The sequence below is a fragment of the Parasteatoda tepidariorum genome, chromosome 3 (genome assembly GCF_982258835.1).
Source record: "Parasteatoda tepidariorum strain Cologne lab strain chromosome 3, Ptep-v5.0, whole genome shotgun sequence".
Lineage (NCBI taxonomy): Eukaryota > Metazoa > Arthropoda > Arachnida > Araneae > Theridiidae > Parasteatoda > Parasteatoda tepidariorum.
Genome location: NC_141757.1, coordinates 87,321,032 through 87,346,235, shown reverse-complemented (window position 1 = coordinate 87,346,235; position 25,204 = coordinate 87,321,032). Strand labels below are relative to the sequence as shown.

The 25,204-nt window shown below is 27.8% G+C and overlaps 1 protein-coding gene across 2 annotated transcripts in view; it reads left to right on the top strand.

The window, feature by feature from the left end:
• Window positions 1-25,204, top strand: part of LOC107441008 (uncharacterized protein ZK1073.1) — a 128,720-nt gene that overhangs the window by 1,283 nt on the left and 102,233 nt on the right. Inside the window, exon 1 of one of the 2 annotated variants that reach the window (XM_043043903.3) lies at window positions 22,121-22,380. The exons of the other annotated variant lie outside the window; for it this stretch is intronic. Coding sequence (XP_042899837.1) covers window positions 22,333-22,380 — 48 coding nt within the window. The 5' untranslated portion in view covers window positions 22,121-22,332. Of the gene's footprint in view, window positions 1-22,120; window positions 22,381-25,204 lie in introns of those variants that run through there. 2 annotated transcript variants of the gene reach the window in all.

The following is a 25,204-nucleotide window of genomic DNA, read 5'->3' as shown; positions in this document are numbered from 1 at the left end:
AGAATGAATTTGCAATAATTTTATATTTTAGTTACAATTACATTTTGATGTACTGAACTGTAGTTATCGTGCAAAAATTATAAAATTTCACAAAATCTCATTTGTTTGAAAGAATTAGTATGAATATACCACTAAAAATATTTTTTATGCAAAATATTTTTTTGCGATGAAGCTATTCACTTGATTCTAATGCGCATGAAAATATGTTTTGTCAGAAAAACTAACACACAAAAAATAAAAAAATCTATAGATAACAGTGTCAAAGTAAATAAAAAATGGGACTACATGCACAGAAAAATATTTTAGTTTATCTCAAAACCAAAAATGATAGCAACTACGTTTTTTTACTGCGTGTAAAGAAATTTTGACGTATAGCTGCCACCAGTTTTGGTGTTTGGGTAAACTAAATTTTTTTTACAGTGCATGTAGTCACCTTTCTTGTTCACCTTTTTACTGTTATAATTTTATTTATTCATTTTTTGTTTGTTTACATGCATTATCTGTACCCAGATAATGAATGGCTGTACGTGTTTACAGATGGCTCCATGCCGACTGACTGTATTTTATTTTATTTTATAACCGTCGTTGAACAGCCGACCCAATTTCATGGGTTTACGACTACTTACGTTTAACTGCGTAGCCTTGTAATTTTGAACCAATCCAGAAGACAAGGAAACTCCTGGATCAGTGCCCCCAGAGGTATTGATTTGTTGTGGGAACATGGAGGACTTTGAGACTCGACAGATTTAACGTGCATCAGTCACCATTTACTACACGGGGAGTCTTCGGCCGGCGAGGATCGAACCCACGACCTCTTGGATATGGGCCCAGCTCCCTACCGACCAGGTTATCCTGGCCCTCGACTGACTGTATTACTGCTGGCGATGAGGTCTCCTGTAGGCTATTCTCATTTTACAGACATTAAAACAGCCAATGCGAAGATCTCAGCAATTCAAATCGCCTTGTCACAGCTACCATGTCAAATTAAAATAAATTTCAAGGGTGGTTCTATATCAGATTCTAGAGCTACCCTCCTGACCATTGCTGCCCCCTTCTATACCCCCAAGCGGTTAATTAAAAAATCTATCCAGGAGAACTTTAGGTGTTATATAAGGGAGACAAATAAGGACAAGAAATGGATAGAGGAAATCGCAAATATTCCATTGTGGCCAAGGGGCAAATCTGGTAATACTGTTTGCCTCGCTACTGGCGACGATTGCCTCTCCAAGCATTTATACCGTATAAAAATCCCTTCAAGTCCTCTCTGCCAATTGTGCAACATTCGTGAAGAAAAGGACTCGAACCATTTGAGTCAACTGGATTCGGGACACTTGTCGGTGAAATACTGGAGAGCTCGGCACAGGATAAACGATTTATAAACTTACTGTAGTTTCAGTTTTGTTACTGTTATCTCTGTTTCTTGTTCCAGTTTTATTGTTTGTTTTTCTGTCTACAATTGTCTTCTAATCTGCCATTAGAAAGGGAAAAAAGGATACATTTTCATGCGCATTAAAACTAATTGAATGGCTTCATTGCAAAAAACATTTCGTTTAAAACGCAATAACATTTTAAGTAATAAATCCAAATTAATTTTTTCAAAGAACGTTATTTTGTCAATTTTAAACAGTTTTTTGCACGGTCACTAGAGTTCCGTACATAAAAATGCACTCAATTTACCTTAACACCAAAAATGGTGGCAATTAGACACTTAACTTTTTAACATTGTAGATATCAATAGCAAGCAGAGAAGTGACGAATGATAAAATTTTAGACTTTTTAAAGTTTACCTTTTTTTAAGTACAATTTAAGGATATTTTTCTAGATATAACAAATTTGTACAAAAAAATAATTTGAGCCGTGATGGCTCATGGGATAGAGCATTCGCCTTCCAATGAGGTGATCCTGGTTCGAATCCCACCGATGGCTGATCGATACGAATCCGCACCCGGCTTGCACCGACCGCAGTGCCGACGTGAAATATCCTCAGTGGTAGACGGATCATGGGTTAGAGTCCCTTCGCCGTCAGGGTAAGCGTGGTAGGTTTTCGTAATCTTCCCCTCCATGTAACGCAAATGTGGGTTAGTTCCGTCAGAAAGTCCTCCACGAAGAAAAATTTCTCCCAATACTTGATCCAGGAGCTCCCTTGTCTTCTGGATTGGGTTCAAAATTATAAGGCTACGGAGTTGAACATTAGTAGTTGTAAACTCAAAAATTGAGTCGGCTGTTCAACGACGATTATAAAATAAAATTAAAAAAAACTAATTTCCGAATGCGAAAATAGATTTAATATACTGATTTAAGCTTTTATGAATACATAGCGCATCGAAATTTTTTTTCTTTTAATTAGTTTGGTTTTTTTTTCACTCTTTCCTGGTAAACTCCTCTTTTCAGAGACATCTAATAGAACAATTTTCTCTCGAGCATGCTATTGTTAGAGATGGACATTTATAGAATAAAAATTCATAAAATATATGAAAAACGGAGGTAAAAAGAATTTACAAAAGTTTCAAAACACATACATCTTATATAATTTCAGTTATAATAGTTTTTACTTAATTATATTAATGAGGTTTATTTCTTGAAACTAGAATCGTAAGTTCGGGCTCTAAGTTGAAAACTTTTATTCTAAAACTCGCTTCTACGTTGAGTATTTCTCTGTACTTTGATTTTATGTATAATACTTTTGTACAGATAATCTAAAAAAACCTGTTTTATAATAAATACGTACAGAATGGTATAAAGAAGGGAGAGCTTTATTTGTAGTTCATGTCAAAAGTGTTTCTTGGACCCCTTGTATAATTCTTAGGAGTCTACGTACACACTGTACGAACGCAGGAGTCAGCATACCACATTTTGGATGATGAATACTAACTTATTGGCTCATTTCAAAATAGTACGAAAAAAATGATAAAGTAAATAGTTAAATATTTAATAAAATACGAAAATAAATATTTTAAAATATTTTCCAAAACAAAATATGTAAAAATAAATGTAAGTCCGGGTAGATAATGGCAAAATTGTTAAGGGGATATTTGAAAACAGAGAGCTGGATAATTTTAATTTTCAAACAATTTTATTAAATTTCAATTCTTTGCAGGTAGTTTCTGTTTTCCCTACCTGTTTAAATATATTTTTAGAAAAACTGCAGAATATAAGATTTTTTAGGTACTTCATTTACGGTGCACTAGAGCTACGGAATGGGATATCGGCGATGGCCTGGAAACAAACCTGAGGATGATTCGAAGACATATGCCATCACAATTTTGTGAAGCTACTTCCTCAATTTAGACATAGATCTGAAGTGGAAGGAAGTTTTCCTTAAATACCTGTACCCATAGTACTGCTCAGTAACCAACCATAGGTCTTTCGATTTCATAAATTTACGAGCACGTAAAACATATACTCAGTTGGTCTTAGCGAAGGCGAGGATCGATCCCCTGTCCCTTCGGACAAGAGTCTGATTCTCAAACCACTGGGCTGCCTACCCACGGCCTATGAGACTTTTTAAGAAGTTTTTTTTTTCTTTTTTAATAAAGTCACCTTGAAATTTCTGAACCATCGAAGTTCGACGTAATGAATAACTGTGTAAAGCTATACGTCTGGTGGTTTAAACGCGTCTAACAGAGTAGTAAATATTAAAATGAAAATGAATAAAACTTTTTAAGTTAGTTTAAATTTCTTTAAATATTTGTAAATTCATAATTACAATAAATTATGTTACTAAATGAAAACCAAACAAAAATTATATAATAAAATAATGTTGAATACTTCAAATTTCTATCAAAACAATAAATTAAACAATTATGATCATAAAAGACTTATTTATGCACAATATTTTATTTTATGTAAAACTGCTTGGGATTTATATTTAAAGGCTTAAACTGATATATTTTTACAACTATTCATAAAGGAATATTTCCAAAAGCAGGCATTTTGCAAACTAAAGAAGGAAAAAAAGGACTAAAAATCCGTTTTCCAGAATCTTAATAGTTTTCTGGATGGTCCTGATTCCTAAATATCGATTTTGCGTGATAATATCTAACAGCATTTGTCAATCGATAATTTTCCTTCGAGTTGTTTAGAAAAGCATTCTTCCCTTCCGACGTTAAAGAATTTTTATCTGCGTCCTACGATCTCTGAATTCTATATAAATATAGATCACGGAGTTTATTTGCCTTTGGGAATTTTCCTATCGTCTTGTCAAAGATTTTTCATGCATTATTTAGGAATGTTGGAGAAATGATTGATTCCACGGTAATACTTTTGTTGTACACAAAATACAATTTTGATCAAAGCACAAATTCGTCCCAATGGAATAACAGAGAAATTTTACTGTCTTCACGAGGATATTAAACAGCACAGAACATTTTTTTAATGCCGTCTATGTTTTCTTAATTCATTACCTTTAGTTCCAATTTTTTTTAATAATTGATAGTTTTCTTATACAGATAAAAATAAGAAGTTTCTATTCAAAATAATAATCTTACAGTAACATAATGATAAGCTTCATTTTAAATTTATTTAGGAGAGCCACATTTTCAATTTATTTAGGAGAGTCACACTTTTCATTTATTTGGGAGACACATTTTAAATTTATTAAAGAGAGTCACATTTTTTAGATTTATTCAAAAGAGCAACATTTTCAATTAATTCAATAGAGCCACATTTCAATTAATTCAAAAGAATCATTGTCATTTTCAATTAATTCAAAAGAGTCACATTTTTAATTTATTCAGGAGATGTCTTTTGTCAATTTATTCTGGAGAGCCACATTTTATATTTATTCAAACGAGCCACATTTTCAATTTATTCAGGATATAATTTATTCAAGAAAGACATTTTTTTATTTATTCAAAAGAACCACATTTTCAATTTACTCAAAAGATTCATATTTTTAATTTATTCAAAAGATCATTATTCAAGAGGGCCACAATTTCAATTAATTCAAGAAACCAAATTATTTTCAATTTATTCAAGAAGTATCCACACAAAAAACCCTATTATAAGAAATTTAATTTACTCAGGAGAGGTTTTTTTTCAATTTATTCCGGAGAGCCACATTTTATATTTATTCAAACGAGCCACATTTTCAATTTATTCAGGATATAATTTAAATTAATTCAAGAAAGACACTTTTTTTATTTATTCTAAAGAACCACATTTTCAATTTACTCAAAAGAGCTACATTTTTTAATTTATTCAAAAGATCATATTTTAAATTTATTCAAGAGGGCCACAATTTCAATTAATTCAAGAAACCAAATTATTTTCACTTTATTTAAGAAATATCCACACAAAAAGCCCTATTATAAAAAATGCTCGATGATATAAAAAAAAATTCGAATATTATTTGAATAATTCTACAGTGACTTGCTGTAAAATGTTGTTTAACCAAAATAATGATCTTTATAATTTATAACATTCATAATAAATAAGTAGTCACGTTAGTAAAAAAAATAATCCGGACGTAACATGTATTTTAAGGAGCATTAAAATGTAGCATGCATTAATACTTTCCGCATTAATGTATAAAAGTTATCAAACTGTCTGTATCAATGTTTTTAAAAACTATTGAACTACCGTCATGTGGGGCTACTTTGTGCAGCGGGGGCTACTTTGTGCAAATTCGAATTTGGTACTTTTCAAGTTCTGCTATTCAGTATTATGTTTTTTTTCACGTTAAAAATGTGTGGAATTTGAAGATAGAAGTCTCCTCTATTACTACAAAAAAATTTTCGAATTTTAAAATAATCTCAGAGTGTGTTTTGTTTATCCAATGTCAAGAACTTTCTGAGATCGTCGGATGTCGAAAAATGTGCGTGGAAACTTAAGCTGTGAAATGAAAAGACGTTGATAAAACAATTGTCGTAAGTGCAAAAAATTTTTTTTATATATTAATAAACAATTATATCACGTTATTTTTAAAAAAATTTGAAAATTAATAACAATTAAACGGAAAATGAAAAAAAAATGCATTGTGGGGCTACTTTGTGAAAAGTTTCATTCGGTTTTTTTTTTCGACAGAAAAATTGTCAGACGTTATAAAAAAAATACCTAGAGCGAGAAACTACCGTGATTACACTTTAGAAAAGCTGCAACATTGTTTGCAGTTGCTGGTGGTATGTCGATTGCAGAAGCTTCTCGGAAGTACAAAATCCACAGAAATACTATCTCTAATAAAATTCACAAGAAACACGTGAAACTTCCTGGTAAACTATTATTTTTCTTCTACAAAGATTTTCTAATGAATTAATCAAACGATTTAACACATAAAAATATATTTTATAGGACATCAGGTGATTTTGACAGAAACTGAAGAGCAAGTTCTGTCATGTTCATTCAAGCATGTTATGTTCAAATTTATCAATATTATAAATGTCAATGAATATGTAATAATTATTATTTTTGAAATTTCATCCATTTCAGTGTTCAAAAATGTAAATGGTTTCCTTTTGATTAAACTCAATTGTCTTGAAATAAACATTCTTTTTAAGAAAAAAATTCTTTATAAAAAATGGTTTTTTAACGCTGAAAATTATTTTCAAACTAATATCTTTACATATCTTGATGTTTTTGTTATTAAAAATGTCAACAATTAACTTTTTTAACAATTTTATATCAATATTTTACTAAAAACATGATTATTAAACTGAATTCCTATCGCTGCACTGAATTAATGTCGCACATTTGGGGGCTACTTTGTGCAAGGTATGTTTTGACTTATTATTTGTAAATATTACTTACAAATAATGCCAATATTGATCAAATTCACTCGTCTGAGTCCAGTTATGAATATAATATCGATAAATTTTACTAAAGTTTGAATTAACATAGTTTTTTTTACATGTTAAAGTTCAAAAACTGCAAAATCCTGCACAAAGTAGTCCCACATGACGGTATGTTACTTTTTTTAATTTTATAAAACACTTTTCAAGACAGCTATTCATTTCCAAATTAAGCTTTGCATTATGAAACTACTTTATTTTGAGTATGTTAATGAAGAAAATTCATTAAGTTGATTAAAATATTAAGAAAATACAGATATAGTATCTTAGAATTTAATTCTTAAGTGTTCATAAACACTGTTGGAAAAATGGTTTAAATTACCTACTCATTTTAATTAAAACTTTAGTTAAGAAGTTAGATTAAAAGCAGTACATTTCAATCAAGACAGTATTTATTTTATGTGAATATTTGAAAAGAACGACGAAATTTAATCAAAGAGAGCACTAACTAAACAAGATAGTAAAATAATTTCGAGACAATGTAAATATACACTATTCCACGAGTGGTGCATAAAAAAAGGTTGCTATCATTAGACTACTTATTTTTGGCGTCAAATTATACAATTGTATAGTTAATAAATAAGCGAAACACCCTGAGCAACTTTTTATGTAATAATCGGATTTTCATACACTAGAACGCAATCGTAATAGTTAAAGGGGTTCTCGTCAAATGTGCTGATTAGCTAGAGCAGACTATATTTTAAGCAACGAAATCAGATACAAAAATGTACTTTTTCTAAATGAACATGCATTTTACTTCAACGGATTCGGATTTCTTGAAATATGGCGAAATACACAAAAAGTAAAATTAACATTAAGGAGTCTAATTTTTGGACAGCTCTCTTGCCAAACTATTGTGACCATATTTCCCTGATTACGGCTTATTTCTATATTTTGGGGGTTGGAAAACCAAATCCGTCAAAGAAAAGGTATGTTTATTAAGAAAAAGCTCATTTTAGTATCTGATTTCATAAACTTGAAATATCGTATGCACTAATGAATTAGCATACACCGACAGAAAAAAAAATCCTAACACCAAGAAGGTGTTGTACTAGATAAACTAAATTTGGTAAGCTTGTTTATAGAATTAAAAGTTGACGTATATTCAGATTCCGCGCCTGCCTCATAAGTTTGGCGCTAGTATATATATATATATATATATATATTTTATATATAAAAATGATGCAGTCGGACCGAGCAGGGAAACAGACACAGGATTTTAATTAAATCAGAGTAAGTTTTATTTGATCATTCTTAGTTGAGTGGGAGCGAAAAAGTGATGTTTACTCCATCAGCAAACAGTCTTTCTGGTAGGGAAAATCTTGCAAAAAATCCTAAAATGTCTCTATTTAGGGAAAAGAGGGAAAACTCAGAAATTACTATTGGTTAATTAAATATATCACGCGATTCTCACAAGGCTTAAAAGGAAAAATATCTTTATTTAAATTTATGTATAGTTGGCTAAAAATAGATTTAGAAACAGGATGTGGTTTCTTTAAAAGTATCATAAAGTGCTTCGATTCGAAGAATTAAGTAGTAATAAATCAGGAGTTGTTTTATAACGAAGAAACTAACATAAAAAGATTAATTGAAGCTTTTCCTGTATCAATATTTAACAGGATAGTTTTATTTGTCAAAATCGGGTATTTGTCACTTTCATAGTTTTCATTTTTATTTTGTATGTATCCGGTTACAATTAATTGTCAATTTCGTGGTTGGTCACTTTCTTGTTTATGCTGAGTTTGATTCTCAGCCATAAAAGAATTAGGTTTGTTTACACAATTTTGGCCCCAATGATAAGCATTGGTTATACCAAGCTTATCACAGTATTTACATGGCTTAGGAGGCAACTCCTGGGAAGCCTGGGCGAAATGACTAGTTTGTTGTTTATTTCTTTGAAACTTTTCATTTTGAATTCTAGGTCTAAATTGGGATTGTTGGTTATAACTTTGATTACTTGAGTTGTTAAAGAATGGCCGCCTTGGTACCCAGCCTTGATATTGTGGTCTATACCCATTAAATTTAGACTCAGGTAATTTTTTAGTTTCAGTTTGGGGTAAGACCGTAGGTACATCGTGAATTATTTTCGAAACAATAGTGAGCCATTCAATTGGGGTTTTAGGTTCTTTTAAAACCAAAAGTGTTCTGATTTGGTGGGGCAAACCAATAGATAGACCCTCAATTATATGTTCATTACTTAAATTTATTTTTCGAACCAACTCTACCTTTTCGGTAAAATACGAATTTAGGTCTTTAGCTTGGCCCGAAAATTTTAAATTTTGAAAATCGTTAAAGCCAAATGGAGGTGAAAAATAATGCTCTCTAAAAATTTCAACTCTTTCTTGATATGAATTACAATTAAGACAGTTATTAATATACAATTTTAAAGCTGAACCCTTAATGAATTTTTGAAAATTTCTAACTTTCCATTCGTCATTACATTTAGCATCTAGAGTTTGTTTTTCGAAGTGTTTGAGCCAGGATGTGAATTGAACACCAATGTCCGGCTCAAAGACTAGTATGTCTGGTTTATCCTGTACACTTTGATCCATACTTAATTTTTGTAAATTATCACTCAATTCTTCTTCAGAATTATCTGTATTGCTTTTGGCATTTTCATCCATTTTAAATTTGTAATTTTTGCCACTCCGTAAGGGCATTCAAATAACCAAAATAAATTTTAACAATTAAATATAGCATTTAGAAGTAAATTAAATCTCATAGTTGCTTATTTATCGTTACCTTACGATAAACACTAAAGCAAAATTTTAAAAAAAATATTCAATTGATCATATATTACAACACATAATATAATCAAAACGAAACTAAATATCCTTTAACATTTTTATGCTAATAATATTAAATCAATTTAATAATATAATATTCCTCGAAGAATAAGTAAATTTCAATAATTATAAGTTTTTGAAAATGCATAAATAAACAATCAAAATAAGAACAATGAATAAAAATTAATAATCATGAAAAATTCATAATCATAAAAATTAATAATCATCACAATGAAATATCAAGAATGAGAAAAAAAATTTTCCGAATATAACCAAAATCTATTATTATTTTCGCTGTTCAAACACCACATATTTTGATAATCAAAAAATATTTCGAAATTATATTATCAAAGCAAAAGCACGGATCGAAGTAAATTTTCATTATATGAATACCATTGAAGAATTTTCCATCGAGGATTATCACTAAACACTGGGAATCACTGCGCGAATCACTGTATTATCACTAAACTGTACACGCGAACAGAATCGTAGCCTTTAAGATGAACTTCTGGAAATGTAGAATCGCTGTCACTTTGAAATAAGCAGGAACTCACAAATATGGAACAGATGGTCTTTAGAGGCATGGAATTCTCGAAAAGGGTAAACGAAACATTTTTTTTTTTTTTTTTCTTAATGTTTTCTCCATAGTCGCACCATTCCAAGAGTAAACACGAGAAGAGTTAGTAGAAAAGGGGAATAAACCATCTTCTTCGTTAAGATGAGTCACTGACTAACGCCGAAATTGATAAATTTGCAGACTATGCTTTCAAGGTTCATCCAAATCCAATTAATTTCGCAGCATTGGCAATGAACTGCTAAGCATTCTCTGTGAAGTCTTCGATCCGTTCGTTAAAAGGCTCAAATCTTCCATCATAGTAGAAGTGTGTTCTTTTAGTTATTTTTTTATTTTTATGTTTTGAAGAAGCATTTAATATTATCCTGCGCCCGTTTCATCAGTTCTTAAAATCCTGCTCGGCTTGTAAAATGATGCAGTCGGACCGAGCAGGGAAACAGACACAGGATTTTAATTAAATCAGAGTAAGTTTTATTTGATCATTCTTAGTTGAGTGGGAGCGAAAAAGTGATGTTTACTCCATCAGCAAACAGTCTTTCTGGTAGGGAAAATCTTGCAAAAAATCCTAAAATGTCTCTATTTAGGGAAAAGAGGGAAAACTCAGAAATTTTATATATATATATATATGTTATATATATATATATATATATATATATATATATATATATATATATATATATATATATATATATATATATATATATATATATATATATATATATATATATATATTTTATATATATATATATATATGTTATATATATATATATATATATATATATATATATATATATATATATATATATATATATATATATATATATTATATATATATATATATATATATATATATATATATATATATATATATATATATATATATATATATATATATATATATATATATATATATATATATATATATATATATATATATTTTATATATATATATATATATATATACATATATATATATATATATATATATATATATATATATATATATATATATATATATATATATATATATATATATATATATATATATATATATATATATATATATATATATTTATTTTATATATATATATATATATATATATATATATATATATATATATATATATTTATTTTATATATATATATATATATATATATATATATATATATATATATATATATATATATATATATATATATATATATATATATATATATATATATATATATATTTTATATATATATATATATATATATATATATATATTCTGATGATTTTTTAGTAACTTAGTATTGAGAGCAACATGATTGAAGAGTCCAGTTGTGCATAATCTTCTTTTATTAAGTTGCGATGGCGAAATAGCAGTTTAACCCCTCTCCAAAGCGGGAGAGGGGGGACACATATCCCGTCTAAGCTGACGGATTTTAAGTTAGCAAAACAAATAACAAAAAGCCACGCCAAAATTAGCGCTCTGCATTTTATAGGATGATTAAACAGTGTGAAGAGGTCCCAGTCATATGCTTTTTCTGTATTCTTACGCTTCATCAATTTATTTATTACTCAAAGCAAATCGTTTAATCTTTCCTTATATGGAAGTGAAAGATCTTAAAATAACTTCTCTTTTGAAGTATTAATCTAATTATTATTCATTGGCATGTTTTTAGCCTTGAAGTCCCAAAATAGAATTTCTACCCTTATCTTTTACTAAAGATATTTAATGAAAAGGAATGAAGTTTTAATGCTTTTATTAATACAAAAGTATTTAATTTTTGTATTACATATATATATATATATATATATATATATATATATATATATATATATATATATATATATATATATATATATATATATTTTATATATATATATATATATATATATATATATATATATATATATATTTTATATATATATATATATATATATATATATTTTATATATATATATATATATATATATTTTATATATATATTTTATATATATATATATATATATATATATATATATATATATATATATATATATATATATATATATATATATATATATATATATATTTTATATATATATATATATATATATTTTATATATATATATATATATATATATTTTATATATATATATATATATATATATATATATATATATATATATATATATATATATATATATATATATATATATATATATTTTATATATATATATATATATATATATATTTTATATATATATTTTATATATATATATATATATATATATATATATATATATATATATATATATATATATATATATATATATATATATATATATATATATATTTTATATATATATATATATATATATATATTTTATATATATATATATATATATATATATATATATATATATATTTTATATATATATACTTTATGGTACTTTATGTCGTAATTTGATCTTTAATTTTTTACAGTGCAGTTTACACAGTTACTTTTGCCTGTACTGGCTTAAATGATATATCAGATTTTTTTAAATTTATACAGGAGATTTTTCATAGATAAAAAGATAGTAATGTTTTAATGTAGTAAGTAAATATCTTTTCTGTATTTGAGAAATTAATATAACTAAAAAAATTGTTTAAATAAAAACTTATGAAAATCTATTGTTAAAATTGTTTGAGCCATAAATAAAATATTTGAAATTGTTGATTTTAAAAATACTCTAAGTCTACAAAGTTTTGTATTGGAAAAAATAAGGGTTTATTGAACTCAACTCATTTGTATTGAAATCGAAAAAAAAATGTTGAAATCATTCTCAACCAAATACTCCAAACTCATAAAGGTTTCGAAATACTTTCTGTCACGCGAGAAAATATTTCGATTTAGTTCGATTTTGGCCGTCAGTTGAATTGATTAATATTTTCCAAAGCACTTAAAGACAGGTTTTATTATAAGGATTATTCTCTTTATATCTAGGAATCGAAATTATTTTTATGTTTGTGCAGAAGTTGATAGTTTCTCCTTATTACAAAAATTATCCCTATTTGGGCAAAAAATATTACGATATCAGATTTTCTACATCTTTGATGTCGAAATAAATATTTCAAAGTATCTGATTCTTGTACTCAAATAGAATAGCCTCTCTCGCACGGAAAGATTCGATAATGTACTTTTTATTCATCATATTTATCACGCAATTAGTATTCATTAATGCAATTGTTTATTCACTAAGTTAGTCACTCAATAACCAACTCATTTATTTATTTTTCAATTTAGTGATTAATTTATTCATTCGTTAATTCACTCATTCAATCAATAATTCATTTAATCACTCAAAAATATTTTTATTCACCAATTTTTAATTTTTCGCAATCAATAATTTATTATTCATTAAAATATTTTTTTTCATTATTCATTAGATAATTTTTCAAGAATATATTCCCTTTTGCATTAGCTCATCTTTTAAAAACAACATGCTTTCAATTTTTCTTAAAAAAATTTTTTTTTACTTCTCTCAAGGACAAGCATTGATCAAAAAATTAAAGTGTTATTGTTACGGTGTTATGCTTGAGTTTCAAACAGTTCTTGTGTATGCTTTTTACATCAAACTTTGAAATTGTTTATGATAATTATTTTGAAAAATATAAATTTTCATAGATTCTTCGTATTCGTTTAATTTATTTCATTTATCCTAAACAAGCAAATTCGAACAATATATCTTATCAATTACATTTGAACCTGTTTAAGTGATATATTTAAACTTGTTTTAACCATAAATCTCATTCAAAGATATTTAAATAATCTTTTTCGGTTAATTTATTCTTTTTCAAACAATCTTTTTCAATCATTTTAATGTCTTTCAAATAGTTTCTTTCAATATAATTTATGAATTTGAGATTTTTAAGGAACTGGAGCTTTTAGAACGCTTTCGAGTGTTTATAAAAGAGCCTTATAGAATGCTTATATAGCTCCCATAATAATTCTACGATGAAGTTAACTTTTAGAAGTCTTTACAGTTAATTCTACATTGAAAAAGATCAATTTTAGCCAAAACTATTGACTATTTATTTACGACTTTTTTAAAAGAATATTCTTTAGGAACTTGCAATATGAAAGAAATCATGTATACTTGAATAGAACCGATTAAAACCTGTGTGTATTAAGTTTTGAATTTCAAATTTTTTGCTATTTAAACAAAAAGGACATTATATTTTAATTATTCAAATCATTTTATGCAAGTATTTTATCAGTTAATAGTATTTTTTCTTAAATATATGGAACTCACGTAGCTTAAATTATTATTAAACTTAAAGAAGTCATGTTGTAGTTGTTGTAGTTAATTTACGTCGCACTAGAGCTGCACAGTGGGCTATTGGCGACGGTCTGGGAAACATCCCTGAGGATGATCCGAAGACAAGCCATCACAATTTTGATCCTCTGCAGAGGGGATGGCATCCCCGCTTCGGTAGCCCAACGACCTGCGCGTGAAGTCGAGCACTTTACGGTAGAACAGTTTAGCGAGAACCTATACCGTACACCCTCGGTCCCTACGCAGACTGATCCAAGTGGTCCCCCACCCGCACACTGACCGCAGCCAGTGATGCTTGACTTCGGTAATCTTCTGGGAACCGTGTCTTAACGATCAGTCCACTGCGGGACAAAGAAGTCATGTAAATTATTTGTTATTCAGTTCTATTTTTTCCATTATGGAATTAAACATCGTTTCGATTTATAACATTTTTTATTTAATTAAAAGCATTTCAGTTAAATTTTTAGAAAAATTTCTTTAAACAAATGCTTTAATACCACGAATAATATACAATATAAATAACAAAAAGCTATATTGGGTTTAATTTCTATAGTTCTCTCTGCTCCGTTTGAAAAAAAACTTGAACTCTAAAATTGTTTCTTTCAGAAATTTGACTAAACAAATTATTTAAACGAGTTGACCAACAAGAGGTTTTTGAGAACAATAAATAAAGGTGATGCATACGTGCTGAGCTCACGTTTTCTTCGAAAGTCCTTCGTTATTATAGGATAGCCTGTTCCGCTTTCAGGTCAGGTAGAGACTATATTTTGCGTGTCATTCCCCACGTAGCTTTTCCTTATTTGTTTGGCTGAATATGTGTCTCTTTTTCGATATTTTCATGCCAACTTAATGACCACACTGCGTGATTTCAGAATTAACGCTGCTACTATGGCAACGGAACCCACATTATTATTACGTTTCAAAGCTTATGCAATTTGGAGAGAAAAAGACCTCAAATGGAATGTTACTTGGGCAAAATAGGTCTTAAAAACGCGTCATTTTTTATTGTTTAGAATATACATTTTATTGCAGTAATTGCACATTGTTTCGGAAGTTGTTTTTTTAAGTGTTCTTGTAATATTTGTAAATATAGTAGAATTATATATTGTGCAATTGCGTTTTGGAGGTATTCTAATCGATCTAAAGATTTATTGAAAATTATGAATTATACTCCACCAGCAGTAGCATTTGAAAATTATAATGAAGGCAAATATTTTTGCTTGTGTTGTTGCCAAAAAGTATCAGAACTTTTGGTCGAATTTTCACTTAATTTGGCTCAAAAATGGTGTGCTTTAAATGTTTTAGTTAATAGGTGCAAACTATGATTTAAGTTAACTAGACATAAAAGCATATTTTCTCTGAATAATCATACCTTTTTTCGATAAATTCAGACTTTTGGCGCTCAAAATATTGTGAATCATTAAAAATTTGAAACTTAATGTTATTTTTAGCGTTTTCTGCCATATCTCCCGAACTAAAGTAAATTAGTAATGATGCATAAATGTTTGAACTGTAAGGTATACAAATTTTAGCATCATCAATTACTTTTTAATAAAAATTCGAAATTTTAAAAAAAAATAGATTGAATAGTTTTTTAGAAAAAAGTAGAAAAAGACGCAATGAAAGTATATTAAGTGAATGTTTTAGGTTGAATTAAATTCTGAATATATTCAAAGTGTTAACCATTACTGAGTTAACATACGTCCCCGTTTAATCCAAGTAAATATAAAAACGATTATCCCAGGGACTTGATTTTTAAAGATTTTATTTTTCAGTTTTTTTCAAGTAAAACAAATAAATTTCATGCATGTTTGTATTACTTTTATCCGTGATGTTTTTCAATAATTTGGATTTAGATATTAACGAACTGAAAAATATCCTTCCCTCTATTTATGGCGTTATCTTTGGGTTAATTTCCTGAAATTAACAGTACTTAACTTTGTTAAATGTTAAAATTAACTATCCCTTCGATTTCTTATTATAATTCTGAAAATAAACTTTGAAATAGTTCAAAGTTAAATGTTATTTCAGTTTTTGCATGCTATATTTGTATCGTGTCGATTTTTTTTACAATCAACAACTATAGTAAAATAAATTCAAAAGATACCAAAATGACTTTGGCTCGATGTTGGCGAAAACGGTCGACGAGATAATATGTAAGTACCAAATTAACTTCTTTATCGACTTAAGGATAAACTAATACGATAATCTAATTCTATAGTTCACTGCAAACTGAAGTATTAAATACTCAGGTCATATGAAAAGTCTGTTACATAACAAAAAGAGAGTTCAATGCAAAAAAAATGCAAAAAAAATTAAGATTAGGTGCAAAATAAATATGATCAGATTAAGTTGAATAATATTTTAATAACACTAAAGTCAGGTGTGGCTATTCTGCGCTTAATTTAAAGAAGTAAGAAAAATCTATGACATTACATATTGAAGGCTACAAAAGTAAACCATGCAGCTCTAGAATCTAAGTCTGATGCAAAAACAAGAAAAAAAAATGAACTAGGAGACAAAAAAATAATACAAAGTCCCTAGCATTGCCAAAATTTATCATAACACCCCACCAGCAAAAGTTAAAGAAGGTAAAAAAAATGGACTACCACAACACTCACTGGATACCACCACAATAAGAGATGACACTGTCAATACATACTTATAAAGATGGTAAATTGTTAGGATATATTTTTATGTTTAATAATAAATAAAAGCAAGTACGAAGTAAATAAAATAAATACCACATTACTACTAAGTATTTTGTGAAATCCCATGAATAGTATTAAGTTTTAGAAGCATTACTGCTAAACAGTAAATTCTTTTCAAACGCCATAAAATTTTCTATTTCTATAGTGCTAGTTAGATCGTACTAAATCTTCATATTTCCGAGGAATATTTGCTCTTATAAACTCCATTTTAGAAACGTTTCCAATAAAAAGGAATTCCGTCAGCATACAACAGTTCACGTTCCAGAGAAGTTACGTGTTTCAGTACATTACAAAGGAATATTACTAACTCCATTGCCGACAAATAAATCACTTTTTCGTTTGCTCTTGATATTTGATAGAAAGCAAAGATAAGGTGCAAATATCTTCTTACTATAGGAATCAAAATAATAAAAGAGATGCAATTTGATTTAGAGTGTGTAAGAACTGATAAAAGATATATATATATATATAGTGTCTCTCTTGTGCACAATGCAATTAAGTATTTTTATTTTATTTTAACTATGTTTAGCTATCAATTCTTTAATAAAGTGTCAACTTGCAATTGAAGATTACTTATTGATTGATAAATTGAATATTAGAAATAAAATGTATTATGATAACAAAAATGATATTGGTTTTGGTGTTCAAACTATAAGCAATAACATTATATATCATTGTTTATAGTGTTTAGATTTCGAGTGTCTAGAAACTGATAATACAGATATATTGTGTGCTTATTGTAAAAAAATACAGTTGAGTATTTCCATTTTATTTGAACGATGCTTATTTATCAATTTGAAATTTAAGATTACTCATTGATTGATAAATTGAATATTTATGAATAAAATGTATTATGATAATAACGAAATATTTAGAATGCTATTGCTTATAAATACTATAGTATTAAATAAAATGATTTTTAATAAAATGCGTTCATAGAAATAATTTTCAGTAGAGTGCCTTTAAATAAAATGTACCAATTCCTACTTGGTAATGTAATGGCCTCTTTTTCTTCAAAAAATATGAAGGTAGTAAAAGTCGACATGATTCGAGCGCTCAGAAATAGGCATCCATTCTCAAGACTCGCCAGATTAATTTTTCATTTTCTGTTTGACTGTATAACGTTTTTTGTGTCTGGTATTTTCTATTTTTTTTCACCTTTGACTTAACTTTTTTCGTTGACAACTATTCGCTTTCTGTGTTAAAGCTCTTTTTTTTTCTTAAATAATTCGCCTATATTTGAGTGCTTGAAACATGTCGAATTTTATCATCTTTGTATTTTTCGAAGCAAATTGAGTTTTCACATGATCAAGTATATCTTCCAGCTTCAGTTTCTTGGGATTATTCAGATAATAAAAATTCATAGCTAAACTAAAGATCTTATTGTCAAAATTTCGTTGAAATTTCTATCCATGTTCATAAAAATTAAATATAGTCAACATCCTGTTCCGAACAAACCAGCGCATTCTTGAATGGAACAAACTTGAAAGAATGAAGTATAAGTAAATGAATGGGGGGGAAAATGACAAGTACCAACGGATAAAATGAAAATTGAAGGGGTGCGGGCAAAATCGATGTAGCTGTGGAAACTACGCTGGTTATAGGGTCATTACTAGGCTGGTCAGCATTTGACTTGAGTGATCAAATGAAATCTCTCAATATTTTTCTTCCCAGTGTCCGATTCTATTAAAAATCACTTTCAAAAGTCATTGGAAATGTTTGGTTGTTGTGTTCTGCTTAGGGAAGAAGAAGTATTTATTCTCAGTTAGTTTAAAAGTTTGTTATAAGTCTTGGCAGCATATAGCGCCAATACCTTAAAAAACTATAAAACAATGTTTATCAAAATAACTACCACTTTAAAATTTTTGACGTCAGAAAAGCAAATAATTGAAATTTTGAAGTTAGAAAAGCAAATAAACTGAAGATCGTAAAAATATTTCAGATGGAATGGTGGTACCTATAGCAGAAAACACTTTTGTATAGTTTTTCCAAACATCCATTCCATCTGTTGACAAACTTTGTAACTAGCTTTGAAGCCAGGTGAAAATAAATACCTAGTTTCCTAAGCATGACATGATATATCATCATAAGGAGTCATCATGTGTATTTGTATGCTAAGTGTATCATGTGTATTTGTACTCATTAATTTCCATTTTAGAAAAAGAAAATGTTTTTAAAGAACGTTATAAGGAGACACATTGTGATCAAATTTATTTAATAAATATTATAAACTTATTATAATGAAAATGGATGACTGTGAAGTAAGGAAGAAGTATTGTTATGTATTGCAATAGTGTAATGTATTGTATAAAGTATAATGAATAGTATAGCAGAGTGTATAATATAATGTAGAGCAAAATAGTATAAAATTTATATACTGCATGGTATATAAATTTTACATATATCAGTGTATAACATGTTATTGTGCGATGTATAATATTGCATATAATAAAATAGTGTTTCGCATTGTATAGTACTGTAGTTTTATTTTATCATTGGTGTTAATCAGACAATCCACATTAGATTTATGATAAACTCAGTAGTGTTCTAATTTTGAACTCAACTCAGAAGACAATAAAAACTCCAGCACCAAGTCTTGAAAAATATTCGGCTTAGTGGAGAACATTTGACTGAACTAACTCTTTGTATTACATGGAAAGAAAAAAGGACGAAATCTTCCCACTGTTAGCCTGACGATAACGGGAAAGTAATAAATATCATTGGGAATAATTTATGACAGCATTGTGATCTATTCGAGTCTGAAGTAGTAATTGATGAGCCATAGCCTGGGACGCCTTAATGGGAGGCTAGAGGATATTTAACATCAGTACATCAGCACAGCGCATTGAGGTCGATGCAAGCCGGAAGCAGATTTTGAATAGAACAGCCATCGCTAGGATTCGAACCTAGTCACATCACTAAGAAGCTATGACTGCTCAGTATAGTAGTTATTTTACTTTATAACCGGCGTTGAACAGTTAACCCAATTATGAGTTTACGACTGTCAATGCTCAATTCCATATCCTCGTAATTTTGAATATATCCCAGAAGACAAGAAAACTTCCAGATCAAACATTGGGACAATACTAGCCTTCGTTAAGGACTTTTTGATGGAACTAACCAAGTAGGGCGTTACATGGAGTGGAAAACCACGAAAATCTTCTACGGTTAGCCCATCTTCAAGGGGAAATATAGTAGTCATTCTGTTAAATATAGAGTATATAGCATCTATTAAAACATCCAATACATTAGTTACTTACATGCGTTAATGGAAACTTCTAAGGGGTGCCTAGTTAACGAACTCTATTTTTAGATAACTATAGAGAAAAAAATAAGATTAATTAGAAAAACGTTCTGGTTTATTTGACACGATTTGCTGAAATTTACGACTTAAGGAAAAAGCGAAAGTCAGAATAATAATTTCTTTATGCAAATGTAATTAGCAGAATAAAACGGGAAATTAGAAATCGAAGAATACTAATCAATCTTCCAAATTTAATGAAATTTATTTATGGACTAATCAATGGATTACTTGCATAAAAAATTTCACTTAATATCTACCTTTCATAAAAATATTGAAGCAATTCTTTGTTAACTACAATGAGATTATTTTAGAAAGTAATATAGTTAGAAGTAATATTTAGAAAGTAATTATTTTGTTGAAAATAGGTTCATTAAGTGCTAGAAACGAATGATTTATAAACATTATTGCTATTGAAGTAATTATAGATTTAAATGTCTAGAATTTACGCATGTGTTATTATTGTATTCTACTCTATATATGCAAGTTTAGTTCAAGCAAAAATATACAAATTGAGAATGAAATATTTTAAATTAATGGGTAATATTTAATGTTTTAAGTTAACAATAAAAATCTGTACTTGCACATTATTAAAATCTAAGTTAGATTTGAATGCAAATGGGATCAACAATTTGAAATTTTTAATTTATCAGAGAACTAGGAATATTTTTAAGTTAGTTTTTTTACGCTTATAGTTTTTTTTCTTTTCGTTAATGTTTAGTTTCTAATGCTTCTCAGTGTGATTTGGGTAGTGACGTCGGAGGCGAAGATAATTTTGCAGATTTGCTTGACTTTTTACTCCAAAAATTATATCATAATGTGTTCATAATATTTATAATTATGAAAAATTAGGCAAATATTTTTGTGAAGGTGAACTGTTACTCAAATAATCATTACAGAAAAAGATAATACTAATATAATATTAATTCTTCTCGAGAATTTGATGAGCGTTTTATTATAGTTTAATAAGAGTTGAGCTTTTAAGAAAGCAAAGTAAAAATTGCACAAAGTATGTAAATTCAACTACCAAATGAAGTAAAATTTAGAATAATTACGAATTTACTAAAATAATTGAATTTTTCAAAAAATTAGACTCTTTAAAAAGAGACAAAATCTTTATTTACCATATTCTATTTCTTTCTTTTTAGTTTGTAATTAAAAAGTTGTCACCTAATTTTGATTTGAATAAAACAATTAAATTTTAATTTGAATATTTTTACAATGCTTGTATATTTTGAAGAATATTATTTTTATTAAATCTTTCAATAAATAACTTATCCTTATCTTGTATCTAAAGGTATCGTTTTAAAATAAATTTTCTTCATAAAACACTATAAAATTGTTTGAAAAAAATTTTCATGTAAATATATTTTTCTGTATTTGTATATTTTACAAAATAATTATGTACTTAACAAACTAATTCAATCTTTAAATAAATTACACTTATTTTATTTCTAACTTATTTTTTACTTGACCAGTAATTACCATCTCCCATTAAATAACTTTGTAAACAGATATGTAGTATTAGTTAAATTAGATAAAGTTTTATGCTATATTAAAAATCATTTTATTTCTCAATGATATTGCGTTGACATGTAAATTGGATAATAATTGTTCTTGAAATAAAAACTCCTTTATAAGGAAATTGGCGCGGAAAATGGACGCCAAAACTAACGGAGTTAGCAACCCTGTGTGTTGATCGTTTGGATGTTGGGCGTTGTGGATCGACTTGTGCTGTTTATGAGAGGAGCAGGCTAGTGATTACGGTCTTCTTTTTCTGTGTGGTTGAATTTTTTGTTTTTACTCAAAATCTGCTCGTTTTTATTCCCTTTTTAAGTGTTCTCCTTTTTCATTCCTTGTTGTGTGGAATCTTCGATATAACAAATCATGTCTGAACAGGATGATACATTCCCCGGACAAGAAGTGGAAGTTAAGGTAAATGATTATAAATTAATAATTTGGAATGATCTTTTTGGTATCGTTTTAATGCAGGAAGCTCTAAAGGAGAAACGAGAGATGGGGAAAAATCGTCTGATGTAAATACTGTCGCGGTTTCGTTCTTCGGAATATTGTTTGCGTGTTTCAATATTTCTGTGGGCTATCCTGTGCTCTGGTTGGTTGAATAGTGGGTGGAGTGCGTTTGTTTTCGTTGGCTCGACTTCTGTTTGCGTTTTAACATAGTTAAAAGAAAAAACATAAAAATGCATCTGCTATATATAAATTCCTATTTTATTTTAATCTATGTATCCCATGAACAAGAAGTAAAATCGTTTAAAATTATATCTGTGTGATAGATGTTGAAAGTTTAATTAATTATAAATTTATTCTCCTTTTATATTTATTTTTGACTTTATAATTAATTCCTACATTTTATAACCATTTCGTAATTTTGAAAACAGCAAAAAACAGTTTAAAGAAATAAATTTAGAAAATCATAACTAACATTCTTATTTACTAACACACTTAACATATTTTAATATGAATACGCTTGCCTTTTAAGCCCTAAAATCGAGTAAAACATTCACAAAAAATTTCAAATTTAAAGTCAAACTAATGTAAATTATAATTAATGTGTTTATTTTAAAAAGTTTTAGAATCTTTTTTCAATGTTAGCTTCTTTATTTGCTGCAATTTAGGATACTCAAAATGCTTATAGCGACATATTGAGAGTATTTTATAGTAATCATAAATTCACGAATTTACTTTATATTGCTACTTTTTAAAGAAAAATAAATAAGGGAAAAATGAATACAAATCAAAATTAATTTAGAATTTCGTATTAATTTTATTTTTAATTTAATGAGAATTTCTTAATAAACACTGGAAACGGGAAAATAAATTAGAAATTTACTATTTTGCCATTACTTATAAATGAAGTTAGTGTTAAATATGGATAATACAAAATGCAAAAGCTATTAACATCACTTACCAAACAGCTAGTTTTCTTTCTTACCCTGTGTTTTGCATCCCTGTTTTATCGATCCAAAAAAGCGCATTTTTCTTACGAGTTTTCTCTTAAATTTTCATTTTTAATCGAACGCTAGAACTTAAAATAATAATATAAAATAAAAATCATTCAAGAATATTTTTTAATAATTGATTATTTAGTTCCCTTATTTCATTCTTTATTAAAATATCACTAGAGGTCAGAATAATTAAGAAAAAATTAACTAGAATTTTGTTTAATCTCAGATGAATAAATTACTTTAATTTTTACATTTTTATATGAGCACTAGAAATTTGAAGAATAACGAATAAAGAACACTAATTGAAGTGAAAAACTAACAATCAAGAATGTTATTTTATTTTTGATGATTTAATTATCATACATTTTTAAACTATAACTTTGAAGTTAGTGGAATAAAAAAAACTCTAATGAAAGCAAAAAAAAATAGAATCACGAACTTTATTTAATCATTGAAAAATTCATTTGATCAATTACCTTAAGTTCTTACAATTTTAAACGAACACTAGAAGCGTTAAAATAATTTAAAAAATAGAAGAATATGAATTGAAGTCACAAATTATCAATCAAATATAGTATTTAATCTTTAAGACTAAAACTACTGTCATTTTTATTTTGTGAGGAATTCAAACAGGAGGTTAAAAAGTTTTTAAAAGCCCCATCACTTTATCGTTGAAATGGTATTCTTGTTAAAAGTGATAATACTGATACAGTAAAACAGTACTAATCTAACTGCTCGTTGTTTTCGATTCTTGTGTTAGGTATCATCTCTTCCTTATAGCTCAAAGAATTCAAATTCCTATGCTAATTAAATTTTAAAAAATAAAAATCCGCAACACAATGAAATCATGAATAAAATCTTTCATAAAATTAAAATTGCGCCAATTTTAATCGTATTTTCTCAAGAATTCAAAAATAAGATAAAGCACAAAAAAGAATTTTTACGAACCCTATCACTTACTCGGAGGTAATATTGTTAAAACGGATAATATTGGCGCTGTAAACAAAACTAACCCAATTTCTCGTTCTCAAGCCTTGTGTTATGTTTCTCTATTTTATCGATCCATAGCCATAGATTTAAGAGAAACCTCGTTGCCCATGGGACACAATTCGAACATAAGTTCATCGAATTTTCAAGTGGACTAGACTTTTGAGTGCGTTTAATATTAACGATTTTATTTAAGCATCCTGGGGAAATTTCAAATGACAGCTGAGCAAGTTTGATTCCAATTGGTTTAAATTGTTGATGGTTCGCGAATATCAATGTTTCATTCGCAATGCAATGGCAATGGGGTGCTACTAAAATATTCCTGAAAGGAAACAAAAATTTCCCGACAAGATTAAGATTTTATATGTTTAATTTTTTAATGACAATGTACTATTTTTTTACGAGAAATACCGAAGCTTTCAGAAATGTTAGGGCACTGATTATTTTCTTTAGCATAGTGGAATATTCTTCTATGTTTAACTCTCCCCTTAAAATCGAATATTTTTACTTTAGATGAATGAAGCTTAAGTTTTATCTTTTACAATGAGCACGAAGATTGGTCAATTAAAATATTTGAGTTTGCTACTTATTTAAATTAATTATAAATTTTAGTGCAACAGAATAAGGTAGACTATTTTAAATATATAAAAATAAGATAGAAAAAGAAATTACGTGTTGATCAGGGTTTTGAAACTAGGAGGAATTTTATAATTTCGAGGGGGGGAATGTACTCAGTCATACCTATTAAGTAAGACCACAAACCTAAGCACCAGAAAGTATTTATGTAGAAAATATGCGTGAAAAAC